Source organism: Leuresthes tenuis, unplaced genomic scaffold (genome assembly GCF_036924035.1).
Source record: "Leuresthes tenuis unplaced genomic scaffold, fLeuTen1.0.hap1 SCAF_19, whole genome shotgun sequence".
In the NCBI taxonomy this organism is placed as follows: Eukaryota; Metazoa; Chordata; class Actinopteri; order Atheriniformes; family Atherinopsidae; genus Leuresthes; species Leuresthes tenuis.
In genome coordinates, this window is record NW_027325373.1 from 609862 (window position 1) to 637022 (window position 27161).

General features: G+C 64.1%; 2 protein-coding genes across 3 annotated transcripts in view; both read left to right on the forward strand.

The window, feature by feature from the left end:
* myo5b (myosin VB) overlaps positions 1–27161 on the forward strand; it is a 114263-nt gene that overhangs the window by 60477 nt on the left and 26625 nt on the right. The window lies entirely within an intron of this gene.
* On the forward strand, positions 820–26872 carry il7r (interleukin 7 receptor). The gene is made up of 8 exons (XM_072371532.1): positions 820–940; positions 3306–3432; positions 3510–3673; positions 24779–24930; positions 25003–25159; positions 25231–25342; positions 25407–25479; positions 25563–26872. The coding sequence occupies exons 1-8, from the start codon at positions 859–861 to the stop codon at positions 25920–25922; spliced, it is 1227 nt and encodes a 408-aa protein (XP_072227633.1). The 5' UTR covers positions 820–858; the 3' UTR covers positions 25923–26872.

Sequence of the window (27161 nt, forward strand, 5' to 3'; positions counted from 1 at the left end):
TAATCAGAAAAGTGAGGTCAGATTTCTGCAGAAAGTAGAATGATTCGTGATGTCTGCAGCTCTTTCAGTGGTGGAGCAGCTCGTGGGTGTGGCTGCGCAGGTTTGAGCCCGCCGGACGGATCAGGCACACCTGCTTTTACACTGAAACGATGCTCCAGGACACATTAAGGTTTCATTTCCCACATTCTGGGCAACTGAAACTGAAGCAGCACAAAGCTGCAGCTGATCCCTGATCAGTTGTGATCCGAACAAGCTGTGACTCAAGCTGGTTCACAGCTGATCTCAGAGTGGAAAAACCCTGCAGGGAACCGTCTCTGTTCTTCTTCTGTTTCACTTCTGCTACAAACACCGTTTTCTAACTCTAACAAAGTAGTTTAAATGCTTAAAAATAACCAAACAATTAAAGTTTGTGTCACTTTGACAAATTTAAGATTAAAGTTGGTGAAAAACCAGATCCTGATCCGAGTGAAACGGGTCGAGCTGCAGCATCAGCTGTTTCACACCCTTATGGGGACTTCCGCAGACTCTGGTTTCCACAGAAGGACAGAGCTGTGAGGACAGGAAACATTAAGGGACATTTCACCGAGTCTCTGTGAACAGCTGGCAGGTTTTCTACTTTCGCTTTGGTTAAATGATGCTTTCTAACAGAACTGTGTCAGTGTCTGAGTCTCTGCTGCTCAACGAGTCACCAGTCTGCTGATCAGAGATGTTTTCTGGCTCACAGAACATCCTGTGAGCGGAGACCATCCTCCTTCCTCTGCTGTGGCCACTCCTCCTTCCTGCTGCTGATAGAGAGCAGCTCTCAGCTGGTTAGACAGAGCGGGGGACAGGTGAGCTGCTGTGAGGCCCGCTGAGAGGATGCGGATCGGCCGGAGGATCGCTGCGCTGCTGCTGCTGCTGGCGGCTGGAGCCGAGGCTCAGAGCGGAGACACTGACTCAGGTAGGAACATCTGGAGCCACAGTTTATTCCCTCATGCAGGTGCACAAGAACACAGAAACAGCAGGAAATGCCATGTTTTGGTTCTCAGCAGCGTGACAAAAGGATAAAGAATAGAAAAGAAGAAATGAAAACTCCTGTTTTACACAGAGAGTTCGCCTGAAATCAGAGCTGCAGCTGCGGCTTCAGAGCGCAAAGCGGACAGGTTCCAGCCTGCTGATGGCCACGGGCTGCAGCGCGCCGATGGCCACGGGCTGCAGCCTGCTGATGGCCACGGGCTGCAGCGCGCTGATGGCCACGGGCTGCAGCGCGCCGATGGCCACGGGCTGCAGCCTGCTGATGGCCACGGGCCGCAGGAGCCCGCTTTAATCCTGCTCTTCCAGTTTATCCTCCTGAGTCTCGCTGCTCCTGTTTCCTCCTGCAGCTCAGCCTGAAAAGACCTCAGAGTTTCCCTCCATCTCAACACGCTGCACCGTTTAATTCAGCTTTTATCAGCAGCTCCTCTCAGAAGGTCCAGAAGGTCCAGAGGAACATCTCAACTCTAATTAACTGTAAGCTGCGCGCCTCATTACAGACGCTTCTAATAGTCCACATAATTAGATCAGCTGAGGGACATTTAGGGACATTAAGCCTGTTTGCCTTCTCTAAACATCTGTGATAGGCTGCAGAGGTTCTGTTTAATGAGCTTCTCCTCTGCTGGGCTCGATCCTTTACCTCTGAACGCTGTTTCATCTCACTTTGGTGAATGAACCTTTAGTTTTAACCTGATGCTGTGGGTCATTCTCAGTCCGATCTGCTGCTTCTGAAACTGAATCTCATGCTCGGCACCTTCTCTTCTTCAGGCTCTCAGTCGCTTCTCTTCAGTTCAGTTTGATCGAGTTAAAGGTTCTGAAAGTGTCCCGCTCACTGAACGTTTTCACGGCTCTGGTGCTGATTCTGCTCCTCATTATAAAAATCTGAGATTGTGAGGATTCTTCATGCTTCATATTCAGCAGAACCCAGCTGCTGGATATGGTTTGTTGCTGCGAACACGCGTCAGACGGCTCCGGAGCTAAGTCACATAAATGTTCAGTCAGGTCAGAGAAAGCAGCAGCTTCCTGTCGGGGCGGGGCGCACAGAACCAGCTGATGGGCCACAGAGCGCCGGCCCGTCAGCAGGGAACTGACGAAGGCCGCTGTGGTTGGATGGGCCGGGCGCTTTATGGCCGCCGTGCGTCCTCTGACGGCTGCTCATCATACCAGGAAGCTTTCGCTTCTTAAACATGTCGCTCCACCCGACTCCAGCTCCCAGTCCAACAAAGACCATCAGCCGAAGGGGCCAGAGGGCCAGAAGGGGCCAGAGGGTCCAAAGGGGCCAGAGGGCCCAAAGGGCCAGAGGGGCCAGAGGGCCCGAAGGGTCCAAAGGGGCCAGAGGGTCCAAAGGGGCCAGAGGGCCCGAAGGGGCCAGAGGGTCCAAAGGGGCCAGAGGGCCCAAAGGGCCAGAGGGGCCAGAGGGCCCGAAGGGTCCAAAGGGGCCAGAGGGTCCAAAGGGGCCAGAGGGCCCGAAGGGGCCAGAGGGTCCGAAGGGGCCAGAGGGTCTGAAGGGGCCAGAGGGTCCGGTGTTACAGCCTTCTGAAGGGGCCAGAGGGTCCGAAGGGGCCAGAGGGTCTGAAGGGGCCAGAGGGCCCGGTGTGTTGCAGCCTTCTGAAGGGGCCAGAGGGTCCGAAGGGGCCAGAGGGTCCGAAGGGGCCAGAGGGTCCGAAGGGGCCAGAGGGTCTGAAGGGGCCAGAGGGCCCGGTGTGTTACAGCCAGAGGGCCCGGTGTGTTGCAGCCTTCTGAAGGGGCCAGAGGCCCCGGTGTGTTGCAGCCAGAGGGCCCGGTGTGTTGCAGGCCAGAGGGCCCGGTGTGTTGCAGCCAGAGGGCCCGGTGTGTTGCAGCCTTCTGAAGGGGCCAGAGGCCCCGGTGTGTTGCAGCCAGAGGCCCCGGTGTGTTGCAGCCTTCTGAAGGGGCCAGAGGGCCCGGTGTGTTGCAGGCCAGAGGGCTCAGTGTGTTGCAGCCAGAGGGCCCGGTGTGTTGCAGCCAGAGGGCCCGGTGTGTTGCAGCCAGAGGGCCCGGTGTGTTGCAGCTTTGGGCCCCTTTGGGTCAGCTAAATGTGTCAGAACACACGCTGCTGCAGGATGAAGCAGAACTGAAGTCACAGTGAGCTTCAGCTTCACTCGCTGCTGTGTCTGATGTGCAGCTAACACCAGGCTCCTGCTGGGTTTCATCATCAGATGTGAAACAACGGAACCGTTTCAGCTTCTCTGCGGCCCGGCATGGCTTCTGGAGCAGAACACGTTCTGATCCCTGGAGATGAAGACTCCTGTGCTTGTTTCCATGTTTCCTGCCAGAACCCAGAATCAGCTGCTTCTCTCACATCTCCATGAGAGGCTGCAGCCTGACCTGCGAGCTGCTGGACGGCAGCGACCACAACGAGGACGATGAGGACGGCGACTGCATCGAGAGCATGGCTCTGTGGTAAATATTCTGTGGTCAGCGTGCTGCGGCTCAGAGGAGATTCCCTTCCTGACAGAACCTGCTGTTTCTCTGCTCAGTTACTTCCAAAAGTGGGTCCAAAACAGCCGGAAAACAGACTGTGTGGAGGCTCCCGGGAACACAGTCGCTTCCAAAGAGCTGAGTCCTGTGCAGCACCTGAACCTGACGGTCCACCTGAAGAGAGGAGGCCGGATTCGAGCGCCGGTCGACCTGAAGACCATAGGTAAGCATGGGGGGGGGGGGGGGGGGGGGGTACTGGTTAATAACCACAGAGACCAGATGGTTTCAATTCCTGCTGCAGAAAAGGTTCCGATTTCACTGCTCTGCTTCCAGCACGAAAAAACAGCTGAGAGATGTGAAGGAAGTCTCCGCCTCACCCCTCCGCCTCACCCCTCTGCCTCACCCCTCTGCCTCACCCCTCTGCCTCTCTGCCTCACCCCTCTGCCTCACCTCTCTGCCTCTCTGCCTCACCCCTCTGCCTCTCTCCCTCACCCCTCTGCCTCACCTCTCTGCCTCTCTGCCTCACCTCTCTGCCTCACCCCTCTGCCTCACCCCTCTGCCTCACCCCTCTGCCTCTCTGCCTCTCTGCCTCACCTCTCTGCCTCACCCCTCTGCCTCACCCCTCTGCCCCTCTGCCTCACCCCTCTGCCTCACCCCTCTGCCTCACCCCTCTGCCTCACCCCTCCTCTCTGCCTCTCTGCCTCACCTCTCTGCCTCTCCTCTCTGCCTCTCTGCCTCACCCCTCTGCCTCACCCCTCTTCCTCACCCTCTCTGCCTCACCCCTCTGCCTCTCTGCCTCACCCCTCTGCCTCTCTGCCTCTGCCTCTCTGCCTCACCCCCTCCTGCCTCACCCCCCCCCCCCTCTGCCTCTCTGCCTCACCCCTCTGCCTCACCTCTCTGCCTCACCCCTCTGCCTCACCCCTCTGCCTCACCCCTCTTCCTCACCTCTCTGCCTCACCCCTCTGCCTCTCTGCCTCACCCCTCTGCCTCACCCCTCTTCCTCACCTCTCTGCCTCACCCCCTCTGCCTCTCTGCCTCACCCCTCTGCCTCTCTGCCTCTGCCTCTCTGCCTCACCCCTCTGCCTCACCCCTCTGCCTCACCTCTCTGCCTCACCCCTCTGCCTCACCCCTCTGCCTCACCCCTCTGCCTCACCCCTCTGCCTCTCTGCCTCTCTGCCTCACCCCTCTGCCTCACCCCTCTGCCTCACCCCCTCTGCCTCACCTCTCTGCCTCACCTCTCTGCCTCACCCCTCTGCCTCTCTGCCTCACCCCTCTTCCTCACCCCTCTGCCTCACCCCTCTGCCTCACTCTCTGCCTCACCTCTCTGCCTCACCCCTCTGCCTCTCTGCCTCACCTCTCTGCCTCTCTGCCCCTCTGCCTCACCTCTCTGCCTCTCTGCCTCACCCCTCTGCCTCTCTGCCTCACCTCTCTGCCTCTCTGCCCCTCTGCCTCACCCCTCTGCCTCTCTGCCTCTCTGCCTCACCCCTCTGCCTCACCCCTCTGCCTCTCTGCCTCTCTGCCTCACCCCTCTGCCTCACCCCTCTGCCTCACCTCTCTGCCTCTCTGCCTCTCTGCCTCACCCCTCTGCCTCACCCCTCTGCCTCTCTGCCTCTCTGCCTCACCCCTCTGCCTCTCTGCCTCTCTGCCTCACCTCTCTGCCTCTCTGCCTCACCCCTCTGCCTCTCTGCCTCTCTGCCTCTCTGCCTCACCTCTCTGCCTCTCTGCCTCACCTCTCTGCCTCACCCCTCTGCCTCACCCCTCTGCCTCTCTGCCTCTCTGCCTCACCCCTCTGCCTCTCTGCCTCTCTGCCTCACCCCTCTGCCTCTCTGCCCCTCTGCCTCACCCCTCTGCCTCTCTGCCTCTCTGCCTCACCTCTCTGCCTCTCTGCCTCACCCCTCTGCCTCACCCCTCTGCCTCTCTGCCTCTCTGCCTCACCTCTCTGCCTCACCCCTCTGCCTCACCCCTCTGCCTCTCTGCCTCACCTCTCTGCCTCTCTGCCTCTCTGCCTCACCCCTCTGCCTCTCTGCCTCACCCCTCTGCCTCACCCCTCTGCCTCTCTGCCTCTCTGCCTCACCCCTCTGCCTCACCCCTCTGCCTCACCCCTCTGCCTCTCTGCCTCACCTCTCTGCCTCTCTGCCTCTCTGCCTCACCTCTCTGCCTCTCTGCCTCACCCCTCTGCCTCACCCCTCTACCCCTCTGCCTCACCCCTCTGCCTCACCTCTCTGCCCCTCTGCCTCACCTCTCTGCCTCACCCCTCTGCCTCTCTGCCTCACCCCTCTGCCTCACCCCCTCTGCCTCACCTCTCTGCCTCTCTGCCTCACCCCTCTGCCTCACCTCTCTGCCTCACCCCTCTGCCTCACCCCTCTGCCTCACCCCTCTTCCTCACCTCTCTGCCTCACCCCTCTGCCTCTCTGCCTCACCCCTCTGCCTCACCCCTCTGCCTCACCTCTCTGCCTCACCTCTCTGCCTCACCCCTCTGCCTCTCTGCCTCACCCCTCTGCCCCTCCTCCTCACCCCTCCTCCTCACCCCCTCCTCCTCACCCCTCTGCCTCACCCCTCTGCCTCTCTGCCTCACCTCTCTGCCTCACCCCTCTGCCTCACCCCTCTGCCTCACCTCTCTGCCTCTCTGCCTCACCCCTCTGCCTCTCTGCCTCACCCCTCTGCCTCACCCCTCCTCCTCACCCCTCTGCCTCACCCCTCCGCCTCACCCCTCTGCCTCTCTGCCTCACCCCTCTGCCTCACCCCTCCTCCTCACCCCTCTGCCTCACCTCTCTGCCTCACCCCTCTGCCTCACCCCTCCTCCTCCTCACCCCTCTGCCTCACCTCTCTGCCTCACCCCTCTGCCTCACCTCTCTGCCTCTCTGCCCCTCTGCCTCACCTCTCTGCCTCACCCCTCTGCCTCTCTGCCTCACCCCTCTGCCTCACCCCTCTGCCTCTCTGCCTCACCCCTCTGCCTCTCTGCCTCTCTGCCTCACCTCTCTGCCTCACCCCTCTGCCTCACCCCTCTGCCTCTCTGCCTCACCTCTCTGCCTCTCTGCCTCACCTCTCTGCCTCACCCCTCTGCCTCTCTGCCTCACCCCTCTGCCTCTCTGCCTCACCCCTCTGCCTCACCCCTCTGCCTCTCTGACTCACCCCTCTGCCTCTCTGCCTCACCCCTCTGCCTCACCCCTCTGCCTCACCCCTCTGCCTCACCTCTCTACCCCCCTCCTCCTCACCTCTCTGCCTCACCCCTCTGCCTCTGCCTCACCCCTCTGCCTCACCTCTCTGCCTCACCCCTCTCCCTCACCCCTCTGCCTCACCCCTCTGCCTCACCCCTCTGCCTCACCCCTCCTCCTCACCCCTCTGCCTCTCTGCCTCACCCCTCTGCCTCTCTGCCTCACCCCTCTGCCTCACCCCTCCTCCTCACCTCTCTGCCTCACCCCTCTGCCTCTGCCTCACCCCTCTGCCTCACCTCTCTGCCTCACCCCCTCCTCACCCCTCCTCCTCACCCCTCTGCCTCTCTGCCTCACCCCTCTGCCTCTCTGCCTCACCCCTCTGCCTCACCCCTCCGCCTCACCCCTCTGCCTCACCCCTCTGCCTCTGCCTCACCCCTCTTTCTCACCCCTCTCCCTCAACCCTCTGCCTCACCCCTCTGCCTCACCCCTCTGCCTCACCCCTCCTCCTCACCTCTCTGCCTCACCCCTCTGCCTCTGCCTCACCTCTCTGCCTCACCTCTCTGCCTCACCCCTCTCCCTCACCCCTCTGCCTCACCCCTCTGCCTCACCCTCCTCCTCACCCCTCTGCCTCTCTCCCTCACCCCCTCTGCCTCACCCCTCCTCCTCACCCCTCCTCCTCACCCCTCTGCCTCTCTCCCTCTCTGCCTCACCCCTCTGCCTCTCTGCCTCACCCCTCTGCCTCTCTGCCTCACCCCTCTGCCTCACCCCTCTTCCTCACCCCTCCTCCTCACCCCTCCTCCTCACCCCTCTGCCTCTCTCCCTCACCCCTCTGCCTCACCCCTCCTCCTCACCCTCCTCCTCACCCCTCTGCCTCTCTCCCTCACCTCTCTGCCTCACCTCTCTGCCTCACCCCTCCTCACCCCTCCTCCTCACCCCTCTGCCTCCCCCCTCTGCCTCTCTGCCTCCCCCCTCTGCCTCTCTGCCTCACCCCTCTGCCTCACCTCTCTGCCTCACCCCTCTGCCTCACCCCTCTGCCTCACCCCTCTGCCTCACCCCTCCTCCTCACCCCTCTGCCTCTCTCCCTCACCCCTCTGCCTCACCCCTCCTCCTCACCCCTCCTCCTCACCCCTCTGCCTCTCTCCCTCACCTCTCTGCCTCACCTCTCTGCCTCACCCCTCCTCACCCCTCCTCCTCACCCCTCCTCCTCACCCCTCTGCCTCCCCCCTCTGCCTCTCTGCCTCCCCCCTCTGCCTCTCTGCCTCACCTCTCTGCCTCACCCCTCTGCCTCTCTGCCTCTCTGCCTCTCTGCCTCACCTCTCTGCCTCTCTGCCTCACCCCTCTGCCTCACCCCTCTGCCTCTCTGCCTCTCTGCCTCACCCCTCTGCCTCTCTGCCTCTCTGCCTCACCCCTCTGCCTCTCTGCCCCTCTGCCTCACCCCTCTGCCTCTCTGCCTCTCTGCCTCACCTCTCTGCCTCTCTGCCTCACCCCTCTGCCTCTCTGCCTCTCTGCCTCACCCCTCTGCCTCTCTGCCTCTCTGCCTCACCCCTCTGCCTCACCCCTCTGCCTCTCTGCCTCACCTCTCTGCCTCACCTCTCTGCCTCACCCCTCTGCCTCTCTGCCTCACCCCTCTTCCTCACCCCTCTGCCTCACCCCTCTGCCTCACCTCTCTGCCTCACCTCTCTGCCTCACCCCTCTGCCTCTCTGCCTCACCTCTCTGCCTCTCTGCCCCCCTCTGCCTCACCTCTCTGCCTCTCTGCCTCACCCCTCTGCCTCTCTGCCTCACCCCTCTGCCTCTCTGCCTCTCTGCCTCACCCCTCTGCCTCACCCCTCTGCCTCACCTCTCTGCCTCTCTGCCTCTCTGCCTCACCCCTCTGCCTCACCCCCTCTGCCTCACCCCTCTGCCTCACCCCTCTGCCTCTCTGCCTCTCTGCCTCACCCCTCTGCCTCTCTGCCTCACCCCTCTGCCTCTCTGCCTCTCTGCCTCACCTCTCTGCCTCTCTGCCTCACCCCTCTGCCTCTCTGCCTCTCTGCCTCTCTGCCTCACCTCTCTGCCTCTCTGCCTCACCTCTCTGCCTCACCCCTCTGCCTCACCCCTCTGCCTCTCTGCCTCTCCGCCTCACCCCTCTGCCTCTCTGCCTCTCTGCCTCACCCCTCTGCCTCTCTGCCCCTCTGCCTCACCCCTCTGCCTCTCTGCCTCTCTGCCTCACCTCTCTGCCTCACCCCTCTGCCTCACCCCTCTGCCTCTCTGCCTCACCTCTCTGCCTCTCTGCCTCTCTGCCTCACCCCTCTGCCTCTCTGCCTCTCTGCCTCACCCCTCTGCCTCACCCCTCTGCCTCTCTGCCTCTCTGCCTCACCCCTCTGCCTCACCCCTCTGCCTCACCCCTCTGCCTCTCTGCCTCACCTCTCTGCCTCTCTGCCTCTCTGCCTCACCTCTCTGCCTCTCTGCCTCACCCCTCTGCCTCACCCCTCTACCCCTCTGCCTCACCCCTCTGCCTCACCTCTCTGCCCCTCTGCCTCACCTCTCTGCCTCACCCCTCTGCCTCTCTGCCTCACCCCTCTGCCTCACCCCTCTGCCTCACCTCTCTGCCTCTCTGCCTCACCCCTCTGCCTCACCTCTCTGCCTCACCCCTCTGCCCCACCCCTCTGCCTCACCCCTCTTCCTCACCTCTCTGCCTCACCCCTCTGCCTCTCTGCCTCACCCCTCTGCCTCACCCCTCTGCCTCACCTCTCTGCCTCACCTCTCTGCCTCACCCCTCTGCCTCTCTGCCTCACCTCTCTGCCTCACCCCTCCTCACCCCTCCTCCTCACCCCTCCTCCTCACCCCTCTGCCTCACCCCTCTGCCTCTCTGCCTCACCTCTCTGCCTCACCCCTCTGCCTCACCCCTCTGCCTCACCTCTCTGCCTCTCTGCCTCACCCCTCTGCCTCTCTGCCTCACCCCTCTGCCTCACCCCTCCTCCTCACCCCTCTGCCTCACCCCTCCGCCTCACCCCTCTGCCTCTCTGCCTCACCCCTCTGCCTCACCCCTCCTCCTCACCCCTCTGCCTCACCTCTCTGCCTCACCCCTCTGCCTCACCCCTCCTCCTCACCCCTCTGCCTCACCTCTCTGCCTCACCCCTCTGCCTCACCTCTCTGCCTCTCTGCCCCTCTGCCTCACCTCTCTGCCTCACCCCTCTGCCTCTCTGCCTCACCCCTCTGCCTCACCCCTCTGCCTCTCTGCCTCACCCCTCTGCCTCTCTGCCTCTCTGCCTCACCTCTCTGCCTCACCCCTCTGCCTCACCCCTCTGCCTCTCTGCCTCACCTCTCTGCCTCTCTGCCTCACCTCTCTGCCTCACCCCTCTGCCTCTCTGCCTCACCCCTCTGCCTCTCTGCCTCACCCCTCTGCCTCACCCCTCTGCCTCTCTGCCTCACCCCTCTGCCTCTCTGCCTCACCCCTCTGCCTCACCCCTCTGCCTCACCCCTCTGCCTCACCTCTCTACCCCTCCTCCTCACCTCTCTGCCTCACCCCTCTGCCTCTGCCTCACCCCTCTGCCTCACCTCTCTGCCTCACCCCTCTCCCTCACCCCTCTGCCTCACCCCTCTGCCTCACCCCTCTGCCTCACCCCTCCTCCTCACCCCTCTGCCTCTCTGCCTCACCCCTCTGCCTCTCTGCCTCACCCCTCTGCCTCACCCCTCCTCCTCACCTCTCTGCCTCACCCCTCTGCCTCTGCCTCACCCCTCTGCCTCACCTCTCTGCCTCACCCCTCCTCACCCCTCCTCCTCACCCCTCTGCCTCTCTGCCTCACCCCTCTGCCTCTCTGCCTCACCCCTCTGCCTCACCCCTCCGCCTCACCCCTCTGCCTCACCCCTCTGCCTCTGCCTCACCCCTCTTTCTCACCCCTCTCCCTCACCCCTCTGCCTCACCCCTCTGCCTCACCCCTCTGCCTCACCCCTCCTCCTCAACTCTCTGCCTCACCCCTCTGCCTCTGCCTCACCTCTCTGCCTCACCTCTCTGCCTCACCCCTCTCCCTCACCCCTCTGCCTCACCCCTCTGCCTCACCCCTCCTCCTCACCCCTCTGCCTCTCTCCCTCACCCCTCTGCCTCACCCCTCCTCCTCACCCCTCCTCCTCACCCCTCTGCCTCTCTCCCTCTCTGCCTCACCCCTCTGCCTCTCTGCCTCACCCCTCTGCCTCTCTGCCTCACCCCTCTGCCTCACCCCTCTTCCTCACCCCTCCTCCTCACCCCTCCTCCTCACCCCTCTGCCTCTCTCCCTCACCCCTCTGCCTCACCCCTCCTCCTCACCCCTCCTCCTCACCCCTCTGCCTCTCTCCCTCACCTCTCTGCCTCACCTCTCTGCCTCACCCCTCCTCACCCCTCCTCCTCACCCCTCCTCCTCACCCCTCTGCCTCCCCCCTCTGCCTCTCTGCCTCCCCCCTCTGCCTCTCTGCCTCACCCCTCTGCCTCACCTCTCTGCCTCACCCCTCTGCCTCACCCCTCTGCCTCACCCCTCTGCCTCACCCCTCCTCCTCACCCCTCTGCCTCTCTCCCTCACCCCTCTGCCTCACCCCTCCTCCTCACCCCTCCTCCTCACCCCTCTGCCTCTCTCCCTCACCTCTCTGCCTCACCTCTCTGCCTCACCCCTCCTCACCCCTCCTCCTCACCCCTCCTCCTCACCCCTCTGCCTCCCCCCTCTGCCTCTCTGCCTCCCCCCTCTGCCTCTCTGCCTCACCTCTCTGCCTCACCCCTCTGCCTCTCTGCCTCTCTGCCTCTCTGCCTCACCTCTCTGCCTCTCTGCCTCACCCCTCTGCCTCACCCCTCTGCCTCTCTGCCTCTCTGCCTCACCCCTCTGCCTCTCTGCCTCTCTGCCTCACCCCTCTGCCTCTCTGCCCCTCTGCCTCACCCCTCTGCCTCTCTGCCTCTCTGCCTCACCTCTCTGCCTCTCTGCCTCACCCCTCTGCCTCACCCCTCTGCCTCTCTGCCTCTCTGCCTCACCTCTCTGCCTCACCCCTCTGCCTCACCCCTCTGCCTCTCTGCCTCACCTCTCTGCCTCACCCCTCTGCCTCTCTGCCTCTCTGCCTCACCCCTCTGCCTCACCCCTCTGCCTCTCTGCCTCTCTGCCTCACCCCTCTGCCTCACCCCTCTGCCTCACCCCTCTGCCTCACCCCTCTGCCTCTCTGCCTCACCTCTCTGCCTCTCTGCCTCTCTGCCTCACCTCTCTGCCTCTCTGCCTCACCCCTCTGCCTCACCCCTCTACCCCTCTGCCTCACCCCTCTGCCTCACCTCTCTGTCCCTCTGCCTCACCTCTCTGCCTCACCCCTCTGCCTCTCTGCCTCACCCCTCTGCCTCACCCCTCTGCCTCACCTCTCTGCCTCTCTGCCTCACCCCTCTGCCTCACCTCTCTGCCTCACCCCTCTGCCTCACCCCTCTGCCTCACCCCTCTTCCTCACCTCTCTGCCTCACCCCTCTGCCTCTCTGCCTCACCCCTCTGCCTCACCCCTCTGCCTCACCCCTCTGCCTCTCTGCCTCACCCCTCTGCCCCTCCTCCTCACCCCTCCTCCTCACCCCTCCTCCTCACCCCTCTGCCTCACCCCTCTGCCTCTCTGCCTCACCTCTCTGCCTCACCCCTCTGCCTCACCCCTCTGCCTCACCTCTCTGCCTCTCTGCCTCACCCCTCTGCCTCTCTGCCTCACCCCTCTGCCTCACCCCTCCTCCTCACCCCTCTGCCTCACCCCTCCGCCTCACCCCTCTGCCTCTCTGCCTCACCCCTCTGCCTCACCCCTCCTCCTCACCCCTCTGCCTCACCTCTCTGCCTCACCCCTCTGCCTCACCCCTCCTCCTCCTCACCCCTCTGCCTCACCTCTCTGCCTCACCCCTCTGCCTCTCTGCCTCTCTGCCCCTCTGCCTCACCTCTCTGCCTCACCCCTCTGCCTCTCTGCCTCACCCCTCTGCCTCACCCCTCTGCCTCTCTGCCTCACCCCTCTGCCTCTCTGCCTCTCTGCCTCACCTCTCTGCCTCACCCCTCTGCCTCACCCCTCTGCCTCTCTGCCTCACCTCTCTGCCTCTCTGCCTCACCCCTCTGCCTCACCCCTCTGCCTCTCTGCCTCACCTCTCTGCCTCTCTGCCTCTCTGCCTCACCTCTCTGCCTCTCTGCCTCACCCCTCTGCCTCACCCCTCTACCCCTCTGCCTCACCCCTCTGCCTCACCTCTCTGCCCCTCTGCCTCACCTCTCTGCCTCACCCCTCTGCCTCTCTGCCTCACCCCTCTGCCTCACCTCTCTGCCTCTCTGCCTCACCCCTCTGCCTCACCTCTCTGCCTCACCCCTCTGCCTCACCCCTCTGCCTCACCCCTCTTCCTCACCTCTCTGCCTCACCCCTCTGCCTCTCTGCCTCACCCCTCTGCCTCACCCCTCTGCCTCACCTCTCTGCCTCACCTCTCTGCCTCACCCCTCTGCCTCTCTGCCTCACCCCTCTGCCCCTCCTCCTCACCCCTCCTCCTCACCCCTCCTCCTCACCCCTCTGCCTCACCCCTCTGCCTCTCTGCCTCACCTCTCTGCCTCACCCCTCTGCCTCACCCCTCTGCCTCACCTCTCTGCCTCTCTGCCTCACCCCTCTGCCTCTCTGCCTCACCCCTCTGCCTCACCCCTCCTCCTCACCCCTCTGCCTCACCCCTCCGCCTCACCCCTCTGCCTCTCTGCCTCACCCCTCTGCCTCACCCCTCCTCCTCACCCCTCTGCCTCACCTCTCTGCCTCACCCCTCTGCCTCACCCCTCCTCCTCCTCACCCCTCTGCCTCACCTCTCTGCCTCACCCCTCTGCCTCTCTGCCTCTCTGCCCCTCTGCCTCACCTCTCTGCCTCACCCCTCTGCCTCTCTGCCTCACCCCTCTGCCTCACCCCTCTGCCTCTCTGCCTCACCCCTCTGCCTCTCTGCCTCTCTGCCTCACCTCTCTGCCTCACCCCTCTGCCTCACCCCTCTGCCTCTCTGCCTCACCTCTCTGCCTCTCTGCCTCACCTCTCTGCCTCACCCCTCTGCCTCTCTGCCTCACCCCTCTGCCTCTCTGCCTCACCCCTCTGCCTCACCCCTCTGCCTCTCTGCCTCACCCCTCTGCCTCTCTGCCTCACCCCTCTGCCTCACCCCTCTGCCTCACCCCTCTGCCTCACCTCTCTACCCCTCCTCCTCACCTCTCTGCCTCACCCCTCTGCCTCTGCCTCACCCCTCTGCCTCACCTCTCTGCCTCACCCCTCTCCCTCACCCCTCTGCCTCACCCCTCTGCCTCACCCCTCTGCCTCACCCCTCCTCCTCACCCCTCTGCCTCTCTGCCTCACCCCTCTGCCTCTCTGCCTCACCCCTCTGCCTCACCCCTCCTCCTCACCTCTCTGCCTCACCCCTCTGCCTCTGCCTCACCCCTCTGCCTCACCTCTCTGCCTCACCCCTCCTCACCCCTCCTCCTCACCCCTCTGCCTCTCTGCCTCACCCCTCTGCCTCTCTGCCTCACCCCTCTGCCTCACCCCTCCGCCTCACCCCTCTGCCTCACCCCTCTGCCTCTGCCTCACCCCTCTTTCTCACCCCTCTCCCTCACCCCTCTGCCTCACCCCTCTCCCTCACCCCTCTGCCTCACCCCTCTGCCTCACCCCTCTGCCTCACCCCTCCTCCTCACCTCTCTGCCTCACCCCTCTGCCTCTGCCTCACCTCTCTGCCTCACCTCTCTGCCTCACCCCTCTCCCTCACCCCTCTGCCTCACCCCTCTGCCTCACCCCTCCTCCTCACCCCTCTGCCTCTCTCCCTCACCCCTCTGCCTCACCCCTCCTCCTCACCCCTCCTCCTCACCCCTCTGCCTCTCTCCCTCTCTGCCTCACCCCTCTGCCTCTCTGCCTCACCCCTCTGCCTCTCTGCCTCACCCCTCTGCCTCACCCCTCTTCCTCACCCCTCCTCCTCACCCCTCCTCCTCACCCCTCTGCCTCTCTCCCTCACCCCTCTGCCTCACCCCTCCTCCTCACCCCTCCTCCTCACCCCTCTGCCTCTCTCCCTCACCCCTCCTCCTCACCTCTCTGCCTCACCCCTCTGCCTCTGCCTCACCTCTCTGCCTCACCTCTCTGCCTCACCCCTCTCCCTCACCCCTCTGCCTCACCCCTCTGCCTCACCCCTCCTCCTCACCCCTCTGCCTCTCTCCCTCACCCCTCCTCCTCACCCCTCCTCCTCACCCCTCTGCCTCCCCCCTCTGCCTCTCTGCCTCCCCCCTCTGCCTCTCTGCCTCACCCCTCTGCCTCACCTCTCTGCCTCACCCCTCTGCCTCACCCCTCTGCCTCACCCCTCTGCCTCACCCCTCCTCCTCACCCCTCTGCCTCTCTCCCTCACCCCTCTGCCTCACCCCTCCTCCTCACCCCTCCTCCTCACCCCTCTGCCTCTCTCCCTCACCTCTCTGCCTCACCTCTCTGCCTCACCCCTCCTCACCCCTCCTCCTCACCCCTCCCCCTCTGCCTCTCTGCCTCCCCCCTCTGCCTCTCTGCCTCACCTCTCTGCCTCACCCCTCTGCCTCTCTGCCTCTCTGCCTCTCTGCCTCACCTCTCTGCCTCTCTGCCTCACCCCTCTGCCTCACCCCTCTGCCTCTCTGCCTCTCTGCCTCACCCCTCTGCCTCTCTGCCTCTCTGCCTCACCCCTCTGCCTCTCTGCCCCTCTGCCTCACCCCTCTGCCTCTCTGCCTCTCTGCCTCACCTCTCTGCCTCTCTGCCTCACCCCTCTGCCTCTCTGCCTCTCTGCCTCACCCCTCTGCCTCTCTGCCTCTCTGCCTCACCTCTCTGCCTCACCCCTCTGCCTCACCCCTCTGCCTCTCTGCCTCACCTCTCTGCCTCTCTGCCTCACCCCTCTGCCTCTCTGCCTCACCTCTCTGCCTCACCCCTCTGCCTCTCTGCCTCACCCCTCTTCCTCACCCCTCTGCCTCACCCCTCTGCCTCACCTCTCTGCCTCACCTCTCTGCCTCACCCCTCTGCCTCTCTGCCTCACCTCTCTGCCTCTCTGCCCCTCTGCCTCACCTCTCTGCCTCTCTGCCTCACCCCTCTGCCTCTCTGCCTCACCTCTCTGCCTCTCTGCCCCTCTGCCTCACCCCTCTGCCTCTCTGCCTCTCTGCCTCACCTCTCTGCCTCTCTGCCTCACCCCTCTGCCTCTCTGCCTCTCTGCCTCACCCCTCTGCCTCTCTGCCCCTCTGCCTCACCCCTCTGCCTCTCTGCCTCTCTGCCTCACCTCTCTGCCTCTCTGCCTCACCCCTCTGCCTCTCTGCCTCTCTGCCTCACCCCTCTGCCTCTCTGCCTCTCTGCCTCACCTCTCTGCCTCTCTGCCTCTCTGCCTCACCTCTCTGCCTCACCCCTCCTCCTCACCCCTCCTCCTCACCCCTCTGCCTCTCTCCCTCACCTCTCTGCCTCACCTCTCTGCCTCACCCCTCCTCACCCCTCCTCCTCACCCCTCCTCCTCACCCCTCTGCCTCCCCCCTCTGCCTCTCTGCCTCCCCCCTCTGCCTCTCTGCCTCACCTCTCTGCCTCACCCCTCTGCCTCTCTGCCTCTCTGCCTCTCTGCCTCACCTCTCTGCCTCTCTGCCTCACCCCTCTGCCTCTCTGCCTCTCTGCCTCACCCCTCTGCCTCTCTGCCTCTCTGCCTCACCCCTCTGCCTCTCTGCCTCTCTGCCTCACCTCTCTGCCTCACCCCTCTGCCTCTCTGCCTCACCTCTCTGCCTCTCTGCCCCTCTGCCTCACCTCTCTGCCTCTCTGCCTCACCCCTCTGCCTCTCTGCCTCACCTCTCTGCCTCTCTGCCTCACCCCTCTGCCTCACCCCTCTGCCTCTCTGCCTCTCTGCCTCACCTCTCTGCCTCTCTGCCTCACCCCTCTGCCTCTCTGCCTCTCTGCCTCACCTCTCTGCCTCTCTGCCCCTCTGCCTCACCCCTCTGCCTCTCTGCCTCTCTGCCTCACCTCTCTGCCTCTCTGCCTCACCCCTCTGCCTCTCTGCCTCTCTGCCTCACCCCTCTGCCTCTCTGCCTCTCTGCCTCACCCCTCTGCCTCACCCCTCTGCCTCTCTGCCTCACCTCTCTGCCTCTCTGCCTCACCCCTCTGCCTCTCTGCCTCACCTCTCTGCCTCACCCCTCTGCCTCTCTGCCTCACCCCTCTTCCTCACCCCTCTGCCTCACCCCTCTGCCTCACCTCTCTGCCTCACCTCTCTGCCTCACCCCTCTGCCTCTCTGCCTCACCTCTCTGCCTCTCTGCCCCTCTGCCTCACCCCTCTGCCTCTCTGCCTCACCTCTCTGCCTCTCTGCCTCTCTGCCTCACCCCTCTGCCTCACCCCTCTGCCTCACCTCTCTGCCTCTCTGCCTCTCTGCCTCACCCCTCTGCCTCACCCCTCTGCCTCTCTGCCTCTCTGCCTCACCCCTCTGCCTCTCTGCCTCTCTGCCTCACCCCTCTGCCTCTCTGCCTCACCCCTCTGCCTCTCTGCCTCTCTGCCTCACCTCTCTGCCTCTCTGCCTCACCCCTCTGCCTCACCCCTCTGCCTCACCCCTCTGCCTCTCTGCCTCTCTGCCTCTCTGCCTCACCTCTCTGCCTCACCCCTCTGCCTCACCCCTCTGCCTCTCTGCCTCTCCGCCTCACCCCTCTGCCTCTCTGCCTCTCTGCCTCACCCCTCTGCCTCTCTGCCCCTCTGCCTCACCCCTCTGCCTCTCTGCCTCTCTGCCTCACCTCTCTGCCTCACCCCTCTGCCTCACCCCTCTGCCTCTCTGCCTCACCTCTCTGCCTCTCTGCCTCTCTGCCTCACCCCTCTGCCTCTCTGCCTCTCTGCCTCACCCCTCTGCCTCACCCCTCTGCCTCTCTGCCTCTCTGCCTCACCCCTCTGCCTCACCCCTCTGCCTCACCCCTCTGCCTCTCTGCCTCACCTCTCTGCCTCTCTGCCTCTCTGCCTCACCTCTCTGCCTCTCTGCCTCACCCCTCTGCCTCACCCCTCTACCCCTCTGCCTCACCCCTCTGCCTCACCTCTCTGCCCCTCTGCCTCACCTCTCTGCCTCACCCCTCTGCCTCTCTGCCTCACCCCTCTGCCTCACCCCTCTGCCTCACCTCTCTGCCTCTCTGCCTCACCCCTCTGCCTCACCTCTCTGCCTCACCCCTCTGCCTCACCCCTCTGCCTCACCCCTCTTCCTCACCTCTCTGCCTCACCCCTCTGCCTCTCTGCCTCACCCCTCTGCCTCACCCCTCTGCCTCACCTCTCTGCCTCACCTCTCTGCCTCACCCCTCTGCCTCTCTGCCTCACCTCTCTGCCTCACCCCTCCTCACCCCTCCTCCTCACCCCTCCTCCTCACCCCTCTGCCTCACCCCTCTGCCTCTCTGCCTCACCTCTCTGCCTCACCCCTCTGCCTCACCCCTCTGCCTCACCTCTCTGCCTCTCTGCCTCACCCCTCTGCCTCTCTGCCTCACCCCTCCTCCTCACCCCTCTGCCTCACCCCTCCGCCTCACCCCTCTGCCTCTCTGCCTCACCCCTCTGCCTCACCCCTCCTCCTCACCCCTCTGCCTCACCTCTCTGCCTCACCCCTCTGCCTCACCCCTCCTCCTCACCCCTCTGCCTCACCTCTCTGCCTCACCCCTCTGCCTCACCTCTCTGCCTCTCTGCCCCTCTGCCTCACCTCTCTGCCTCACCCCTCTGCCTCTCTGCCTCACCTCTCTGCCTCTCTGCCCCTCTGCCTCACCCCTCTGCCTCTCTGCCTCTCTGCCTCACCCCTCTGCCTCACCCCTCTGCCTCACCTCTCTGCCTCTCTGCCTCTCTGCCTCACCCCTCTGCCTCACCCCTCCTCCTCACCCCTCTGCCTCTCTGCCTCACCCCTCTGCCTCTCTGCCTCACCCCTCTGCCTCACCCCTCCTCCTCACCTCTCTGCCTCACCCCTCTGCCTCTGCCTCACCCCTCTGCCTCACCTCTCTGCCTCACCCCTCCTCACCCCTCCTCCTCACCCCTCTGCCTCACCCCTCTGCCTCTCTGCCTCACCTCTCTGCCTCACCCCTCCTCACCCCTCCTCCTCACCCCTCCTCCTCACCCCTCTGCCTCACCCCTCTGCCTCTCTGCCTCACCTCTCTGCCTCACCCCTCTGCCTCACCCCTCTGCCTCACCTCTCTGCCTCTCTGCCTCACCCCTCTGCCTCTCTGCCTCACCCCTCTGCCTCACCCCTCCGCCTCACCCCTCTGCCTCACCCCTCTGCCTCTGCCTCACCCCTCTTTCTCACCCCTCTCCCTCACCCCTCTGCCTCACCCCTCTGCCTCACCCCTCTGCCTCACCCCTCCTCCTCACCTCTCTGCCTCACCCCTCTGCCTCTGCCTCACCTCTCTGCCTCACCCCTCTGCCTCACCCCTCTGCCTCACCCCTCCTCCTCACCCCTCTGCCTCTCTCCCTCACCCCTCTGCCTCACCCCTCCTCCTCACCCCTCCTCCTCACCCCTCTGCCTCTCTCCCTCTCTGCCTCACCCCTCTGCCTCTCTGCCTCACCCCTCTGCCTCTCTGCCTCACCCCTCTGCCTCACCCCTCTTCCTCACCCCTCCTCCTCACCCCTCCTCCTCACCCCTCTGCCTCTCTCCCTCACCCCTCTGCCTCACCCCTCCTCCTCACCCCTCCTCCTCACCCCTCTGCCTCTCTCCCTCACCTCTCTGCCTCACCTCTCTGCCTCACCCCTCCTCACCCCTCCTCCTCACCCCTCCTCCTCACCCCTCTGCCTCCCCCCTCTGCCTCTCTGCCTCCCCCCTCTGCCTCTCTGCCTCACCCCTCTGCCTCACCTCTCTGCCTCACCCCTCTGCCTCACCCCTCTGCCTCACCCCTCCTCCTCACCCCTCTGCCTCTCTCCCTCACCCCTCTGCCTCACCCCTCTGCCTCACCCCTCCTCCTCACCCCTCCTCCTCACCCCTCTGCCTCTCTCCCTCACCTCTCTGCCTCACCTCTCTGCCTCACCCCTCCTCACCCCTCCTCCTCACCCCTCCTCCTCACCCCTCTGCCTCCCCCCTCTGCCTCTCTGCCTCCCCCCTCTGCCTCTCTGCCTCACCTCTCTGCCTCACCCCTCTGCCTCTCTGCCTCTCTGCCTCTCTGCCTCTCTGCCTCACCTCTCTGCCTCTCTGCCTCACCCCTCTGCCTCACCTCTCTGCCTCTCTGCCTCACCCCTCTGCCTCTCTGCCTCTCTGCCTCACCCCTCTGCCTCTCTGCCCCTCTGCCTCACCCCTCTGCCTCTCTGCCTCTCTGCCTCACCTCTCTGCCTCTCTGCCTCACCCCTCTGCCTCTCTGCCTCTCTGCCTCACCTCTCTGCCTCACCCCTCTGCCTCACCCCTCTGCCTCTCTGCCTCACCTCTCTGCCTCTCTGCCTCTCTGCCTCACCCCTCTGCCTCACCCCTCTGCCTCACCCCTCTGCCTCACCTCTCTGCCTCACCCCTCTGCCTCACCCCTCTGCCTCACCCCTCTGCCTCACCTCTCTGCCTCACCTCTCTGCCTCACCCCTCTGCCTCTCTGCCTCACCCCTCTGCCCCTCCTCCTCACCCCTCCTCCTCACCCCTCCTCCTCACCCCTCTGCCTCACCCCTCTGCCTCTCTGCCTCACCTCTCTGCCTCACCCCTCTGCCTCACCCCTCTGCCTCACCTCTCTGCCTCTCTGCCTCACCCCTCTGCCTCTCTGCCTCACCCCTCTGCCTCACCCCTCCTCCTCACCCCTCTGCCTCACCCCTCCGCCTCACCCCTCTGCCTCTCTGCCTCACCCCTCTGCCTCACCCCTCCTCCTCACCCCTCTGCCTCACCTCTCTGCCTCACCCCTCTGCCTCACCCCTCCTCCTCACCCCTCTGCCTCACCTCTCTGCCTCTCTGCCCCTCTGCCTCACCTCTCTGCCTCACCCCTCTGCCTCTCTGCCTCACCCCTCTGCCTCACCCCTCTGCCTCTCTGCCTCACCCCTCTGCCTCTCTGCCTCTCTGCCTCACCTCTCTGCCTCACCCCTCTGCCTCACCCCTCTGCCTCTCTGCCTCACCTCTCTGCCTCTCTGCCTCACCTCTCTGCCTCACCCCTCTGTCTCTCTGCCTCACCCCTCTGCCTCTCTGCCTCACCCCTCTGCCTCACCCCTCTGCCTCTCTGCCTCACCCCTCTGCCTCTCTGCCTCACCCCTCTGCCTCACCCCTCTGCCTCACCCCTCTGCCTCACCTCTCTACCCCTCCTCCTCACCTCTCTGCCTCACCCCTCTGCCTCTGCCTCACCCCTCTGCCTCACCTCTCTCCCTCACCCCTCTGCCTCACCCCTCTGCCTCACCCCTCCTCCTCACCCCTCTGCCTCTCTGCCTCACCCCTCTGCCTCTCTGCCTCACCCCTCTGCCTCTCTGCCTCACCCCTCTGCCTCACCCCTCCTCCTCACCTCTCTGCCTCACCCCTCTGCCTCTGCCTCACCCCTCTGCCTCACCTCTCTGCCTCACCCCTCCTCACCCCTCCTCCTCAACCCTCTGCCTCTCTGCCTCACCCCTCTGCCTCTCTGCCTCACCCCTCTGCCTCACCCCTCTGCCTCACCCCTCTGCCTCTGCCTCACCCCTCTTTCTCACCTCTCTGCCTCACCCCTCTCCCTCACCCCTCTGCCTCACCCCTCCTCCTCACCCCTCCTCCTCACCCCTCTGCCTCTCTCCCTCTCTGCCTCACCCCTCTGCCTCTCTGCCTCACCCCTCTGCCTCTCTGCCTCACCCCTCTGCCTCACCCCTCCTCCTCACCCCTCCTCCTCACCCCTCTGCCTCTCTCCCTCACCCCTCTGCCTCACCCCTCCTCCTCACCCCTCCTCCTCACCCCTCTGCCTCTCTCCCTCACCTCTCTGCCTCACCTCTCTGCCTCACCCCTCCTCACCCCTCCTCCTCACCCCTCCTCCTCACCCCTCTGCCTCCCCCCTCTGCCTCTCTGCCTCCCCCCTCCTCACCCCTCCTCCTCACCCCTCCTCCTCACCCCTCTGCCTCCCCCCTCTGCCTCTCTGCCTCCCCCCTCTGCCTCTCTGCCTCCCCCCTCTGCCTCTCTGCCTCACCCCTCTGCCTCACCTCTCTGCCTCACCCCTCTGCCTCACCCCTCCTCCTCACCCCTCTGTCTCTCTCCCTCACCCCTCTGCCTCACCCCTCCTCCTCACCCCTCCTCCTCACCCCTCTGCCTCACCCCTCTGCCTCTCTGCCTCACCCCTCTGCCTCACCTCTCTGCCTCACCCCTCTGCCTCACCCCTCTGCCTCTCTGCCTCACCTCTTTGCCTCACCCCTCTGCCTCACCCCTCCTCCTCACCCCTCTGCCTCACCCCTCTGCCTCACCTCTCTGCCTCTCTGCCTCACCCCTCTGCCTCACCCCTCCTCCTCACCTCTCTGCCTCACCTCTCTGCCTCTCTGCCTCACCCCTCTGCCTCTCTGCCTCACCCCTCTGCCTCACCTCTCTGCCTCTCTGCCTCATCCCTCTGCCTCTCTGCCTCACCCCTCTGCCTCACCTCTCTGCCTCTCTGCCTCACCCCTCTGCCTCTCTGCCTCACCCCTCCTCCTCACCCCTCTGCCTCACCCCTCTGCCTCTCTGCCTCATCCCTCTGCCTCACCTCTCCTCCTCACCCCTCTGCCTCTCTGCCTCACCCCTCTGCCTCACCTCTCTGCCTCTCTGCCTCACCCCTCTGCCTCTCTGCCTCACCCCTCTGCCTCACCCCTCTGCCTCACCTCTCCTCCTCACCCCTCTGCCTCACCCCTCTGCCTCTCTGCCTCACCCCTCTGCCTCACCTCTCTGCCTCTCTGCCTCTCTGCCTCACCTCTCCTCCTCACCCCTCTGCCTCACCCCTCTGCCTCTCTGCCTCACCCCTCTGCCTCACCCCTCTGCCTCACCCCTCTGCCTCTCTGCCTCACCCCTCTGCCTCACCCCTCTGCCTCACCTCTCTCCCTCACCCCTCTGCCTCACCCCTCTGCCTCTCTGCCTCTCTGCCTCACCCCTCTGCCTCACCCCTCTGCCTCACCTTTCTCCCTCACCCCTCTGCCTCACCCCTCTGCCTCACCCCTCTGCCTCACCTCTCTCCCTCACCCCTCTGCCTCACCTCTCTCCCTCACCCCTCTGCCTCACCCCTCTGCCCCTCTGCCTCACCCCTCCTCCTCACCCCTCTGCCTCACCACTCTGTCTCACCTCTCTGCCTCACCTCTCTGCCTCTCTGCCTCACCCATCTGCCTCACCCCTCTCCGCCTCACCCCTCTGCCTCACCTCTCTGCCTCTCTGCCTCACCCCTCTGCCTCTCTGCCTCACCCCTCTGCCTCACCTCTCTACCCCTCTGCCTCACCTCTCTACCCCTCTGCCTCACCCCTCTGCCTCACCCCTCTGCCTCACCTCTCTACCCCTCTGCCTCACCCCTCCTCCTCACCTCTCTGCCTCACCCCTCTGCCTCACCCCTCCTCCTCACCCCTCCTCCTCACCCCTCCTCCTCACCCCTCTGCCTCACCCCTCTGCCTCTCTGCCTCACCTCTCTACCTCTCTGCCTCACCCCTCTGCCTCACCTCTCTACCTCTCTGCCTCACCTCTCTACCTCTCTGCCTCACCCCTCTGCCTCACCTCTCTGCCTCTCTGCCTCACCCCTCTGCCTCACCCCTCCTCCTCACCCCTCTGCCTCACCCCTCCTCCTCACCTCTCTGCCTCACCCCTCCTCCTCACCCCTCTGCCTCACCTCTCTACCCCTCTGCCTCACCCCTCTGCCTCACCCCTCTGCCTCACCCCTCCTCCTCACCCCTCTGCCTCACCCCTCTGCCTCACCCCTCTGCCTCTCTGCCTCTCTGCCTCACCCCTCCTCCTCACCCCTCTGCCTCTCTGCCTCTCTGCCTCACCCCTCTGCCTCACCCCTCCTCCTCACCTCTCTGCCTCACCCCTCTGCCTCACCCCTCTGCCTCACCCCTCTGCCTCTCTGCCTCTCTGCCTCTCTGCCTCACCCCTCCTCCTCACCCCTCCTCCTCACCTCTCTGCCTCACCCCTCTGCCTCACCCCTCCTCCTCACCCCTCCTCCTCACCTCTCTGCCTCACCCCTCTGCCTCTCTGCCTCACCCCTCTGCCTCACCCCTCTGCCTCACCCCTCTGCCTCACCCCTCCTCCTCACCCCTCTGCCTCACCCCTCTGCCTCACCCCTCTGCCTCACCCCTCTGCCTCACCCCTCTGCCTCACCTCTCTGCCTCACCCCTCTGCCTCCCCCCTCTGCCTCACCCCTCCTCCTCACCTCTCTGCCTCACCCCTCTGCCTCTCTGCCTCACCCCTCCTCCTCACCCCTCTGCCTCACCCCTCCTCCTCACCCCTCTGCCTCCCCCCTCCTCCTCACCCCTCTGCCTCTCTCCCTCTCTGCCTCACCCCTCTGCCTCTCTGCCTCACCCCTCTCCCTCACCCCTCTCCCTCACCCCTCTGCCTCACCCCTCCTCCTCACCCCTCCTCCTCACCTCTCTGCCTCACCCCTCTGCCTCTCTGCCTCACCCCTCTGCCTCACCCCTCTGCCTCACCCCTCCTCCTCACCCCTCTGCCTCACCCCTCTGCCTCACCCCTCTGCCTCCCCCCTCCTCCTCACCCCTCTGCCTCTCTCCCTCTCTGCCTCACCCCTCTGCCTCTCTGCCTCACCCCTCTGCCTCACCCCTCCTCCTCACCCCTCTGCCTCACCTCTCTGCCTCACCCCTCTGCCTCACCCCTCTGCCTCACCCCTCTGCCTCTCTGCCTCTCTGCCTCACCCCTCCTCCTCACCCCTCCTCCTCACCTCTCTGCCTCACCCCTCTGCCTCACCCCTCCTCCTCACCCCTCCTCCTCACCTCTCTGCCTCACCCCTCTGCCTCTCTGCCTCACCCCTCCTCCTCACCCCTCTGCCTCACCCCTCCTCCTCACCCCTCTGCCTCACCCCTCTGCCTCACCCCTCTGCCTCACCCCTCTGCCTCACCTCTCTGCCTCACCCCTCTGCCTCCCCCCTCTGCCTCACCCCTCCTCCTCACCTCTCTGCCTCACCCCTCTGCCTCTCTCCCTCACCCCTCTCCCTCACCTCTCTGCCCCTCCTCCTCACCTCTCCGCCTCACCTCTCTGCCTCCCCCCTCTGCCTCACCCCTCTGCCTCACCCCTCTGCCTCACCCCTCCGCCTCACCCCTCCTCCTCACCCCTCCTCCTCACCCCTCCTCCTCACCCCTCTGCCTCACCCCTCCTCCTCACCCCTCTGGTTCTGTTCCCTGCAGTTAGACCCAGAAGTCCTCGGGTGCAGAACGTCACCTTCAACAGAACCACAAACACCGCTGTGATTTACATCCAGACTCCCTACCACCACGACTACCTGAGCTTGGAGAACCAGATGTTCCAGCTGCACATCTGGACCGCAGGAACTAACATGGTACCGCTCAGATGTTTGGGTTCTGCTGCTGCTTAAGCACTGATGCTCATGACTTGGTTTGTTTCGCCACAGACTCAAAACATCTCCTCCAAGGACTTCCTGCAGATGGACCTGCAGCACCTCCACAGGCCCTCGGAGTACGGTGTGAGGGTGAGATCCATCCCACAGGACGGTTTCCAGGGCAGCTGGAGCGAGTGGAGCGAGACCTTCAGCTTCCGCCGCCCTGCTGGTGAGAACAGGTCCTGCAGCTTGTCTGGGAGCCCTGCAGCTGGGGAAGGCTGATTGTTTTCTGTCCTGCAGCCGAACGGCCCGACCCGCTGGCCCGATGGCAGGTGACGGCGTGCACGGTCACGGTGTGTCTCGTCTCTGTGGCGGTGGTGACCTCCAGCGCCTTCATCATCTGGAAGAACAGGTACAGAAAGTTTCTGCCAAAGTGTTCCGCCGCCTTTCCTTGGTTAACGCCTGTTCCTTCGCAGGATTTTCACCTACATGTGGCCCAGCGTCCCGCACCCGAAGCAGACCGTGGTGCAGATCTGCCAGCCTCATAAAGTGAGTCGCCCCCCCCACATTTCATCTCTGCTGCAGTGCTTCATGGCATGAGGAGCGTCTCTGATGCTGTCCATGTTTTGCAGGGTCTCCTGTTGAGCTTAAGTCCCGAGGTGTTCAGCTCTCTCAGAGTCTTCCCCCCGGAGAGAAGAGCTTGTGCAGAAGCAGAACCTGCAGCCAGTCCTGCCCATGGTTCCCAGTCCAGCTCCACCCACAGCTGCGACTGCAGGAGCACCACGAGTGTCAGCACCGAGGAGCTGGAGCTCTCCGCCCTGCTGAGCCGGAGCTCCTCGGACGGCGAGGACAGCGTCCCGAGCAGCAGCCCGTCTCCCGGCCGCATCCTGCGGCCTCTCACCCCTCCGCCTGAACTTAACGAGGTGGAGTCTGGCGTGAACCAGCAGGAGGAGGCCTACGTCACCATGTCCAGCTTCTACCAGATCAAGTAGGTGAAGCAGAACAACTCCGGAGCCTGTGTCCATCAAACTTCTGAGAATTACACTGCAGGATGCTCCAGAAGAACCAGAACCCCCAACATCTCACCAAATGCTGGATGGATTTCCTCAAAGGACGAACCCCACAGACAGCGCCACCATCAGGCCGAAATTCAGAAGGAAAAGGAACTCCCTGAAATCCTCCAACCTGAGAAGGAAGCGTGTGATTCTGCTCACAGCTCATGTTCACACTAACAGCTGATTCCATGTGGTTCCAGTAGCTTTTAATCTCATGTGTGGGGGTAAAATGTGGGGGTTTTATCTGAATCTTTACCTTTAATCCGTCTTTGGGTCTAAGCTGTAACTGCAGCAGTGTGATTGGTGCAGGCTGCTGACCCTCCGGTCCTACATTAGAAACTCTGGTACCTCCTCAGGTCTCAGTACCCACCGGCGTTTTACCGTGAAGCAAAGATTACCTGATAGTTTTCAGATCTGACGTCCTGCTGAGCAGGCGCCGGTCTTAAAGAGGACTGTCGGGAAGGATTGGATTCACAGAAACCCTTCAGAATAACTGAAAGTCTACTAAAGAAAACCCTAAGGCCTCTTGCCTGAACCCCTAGAACCACCAGAACCACACAAATCCTCCATCCCTCCATCCAAAGAAACCAAAAGAACGGTCGATCCCCCTGAGATCCCTTCTGAGGGAACTGAGCCGTGCCATCAGTCAGACCCGTACAGCCAACTAAAAACCACTGGCTGAGGAAGCACCCGAAGACCCGTAGAACCTTCCAGTGACCCACAGAATTACCTAAAAGGTCCTTGGACTTTTAGTGAGCACAGAACCCACCTAGAGCCGCTACAGAACTCCTTCATTATCGAGTAGAATCACCCACAACAACTGTCTTATGGCCTCGACTACAAGGACTTCCAAATGGACCCCACCGACAGCCTAAACCGGCTAAAGGCCAGGCTAAAGGCCAGGCTAAAGGCCAGGCTAAAGGCCAGGCTAAAGGCCAGGCTAAAGGCCAGGCTAAAGGCCAGGCTAAAGGCCAGGCTAAAGGCCAGGCTAAAGGCCAGGCTAAAGGCCAGGCTAAAGGCCAGGCTAAAGGCCAGGCTAAAGGCCAGGCTAAAGGCCAGGCTAAAGGCCAGGCTAAAGGCCAGGCTAAAGGCCAGGCTAAAGGCCAGGCTAAAGGCCAGGCTAAAGGCCAGGCTAAAGGCCAGGCTAAAGGCCAGGCTAAAGGCCAGGCTAAAGGC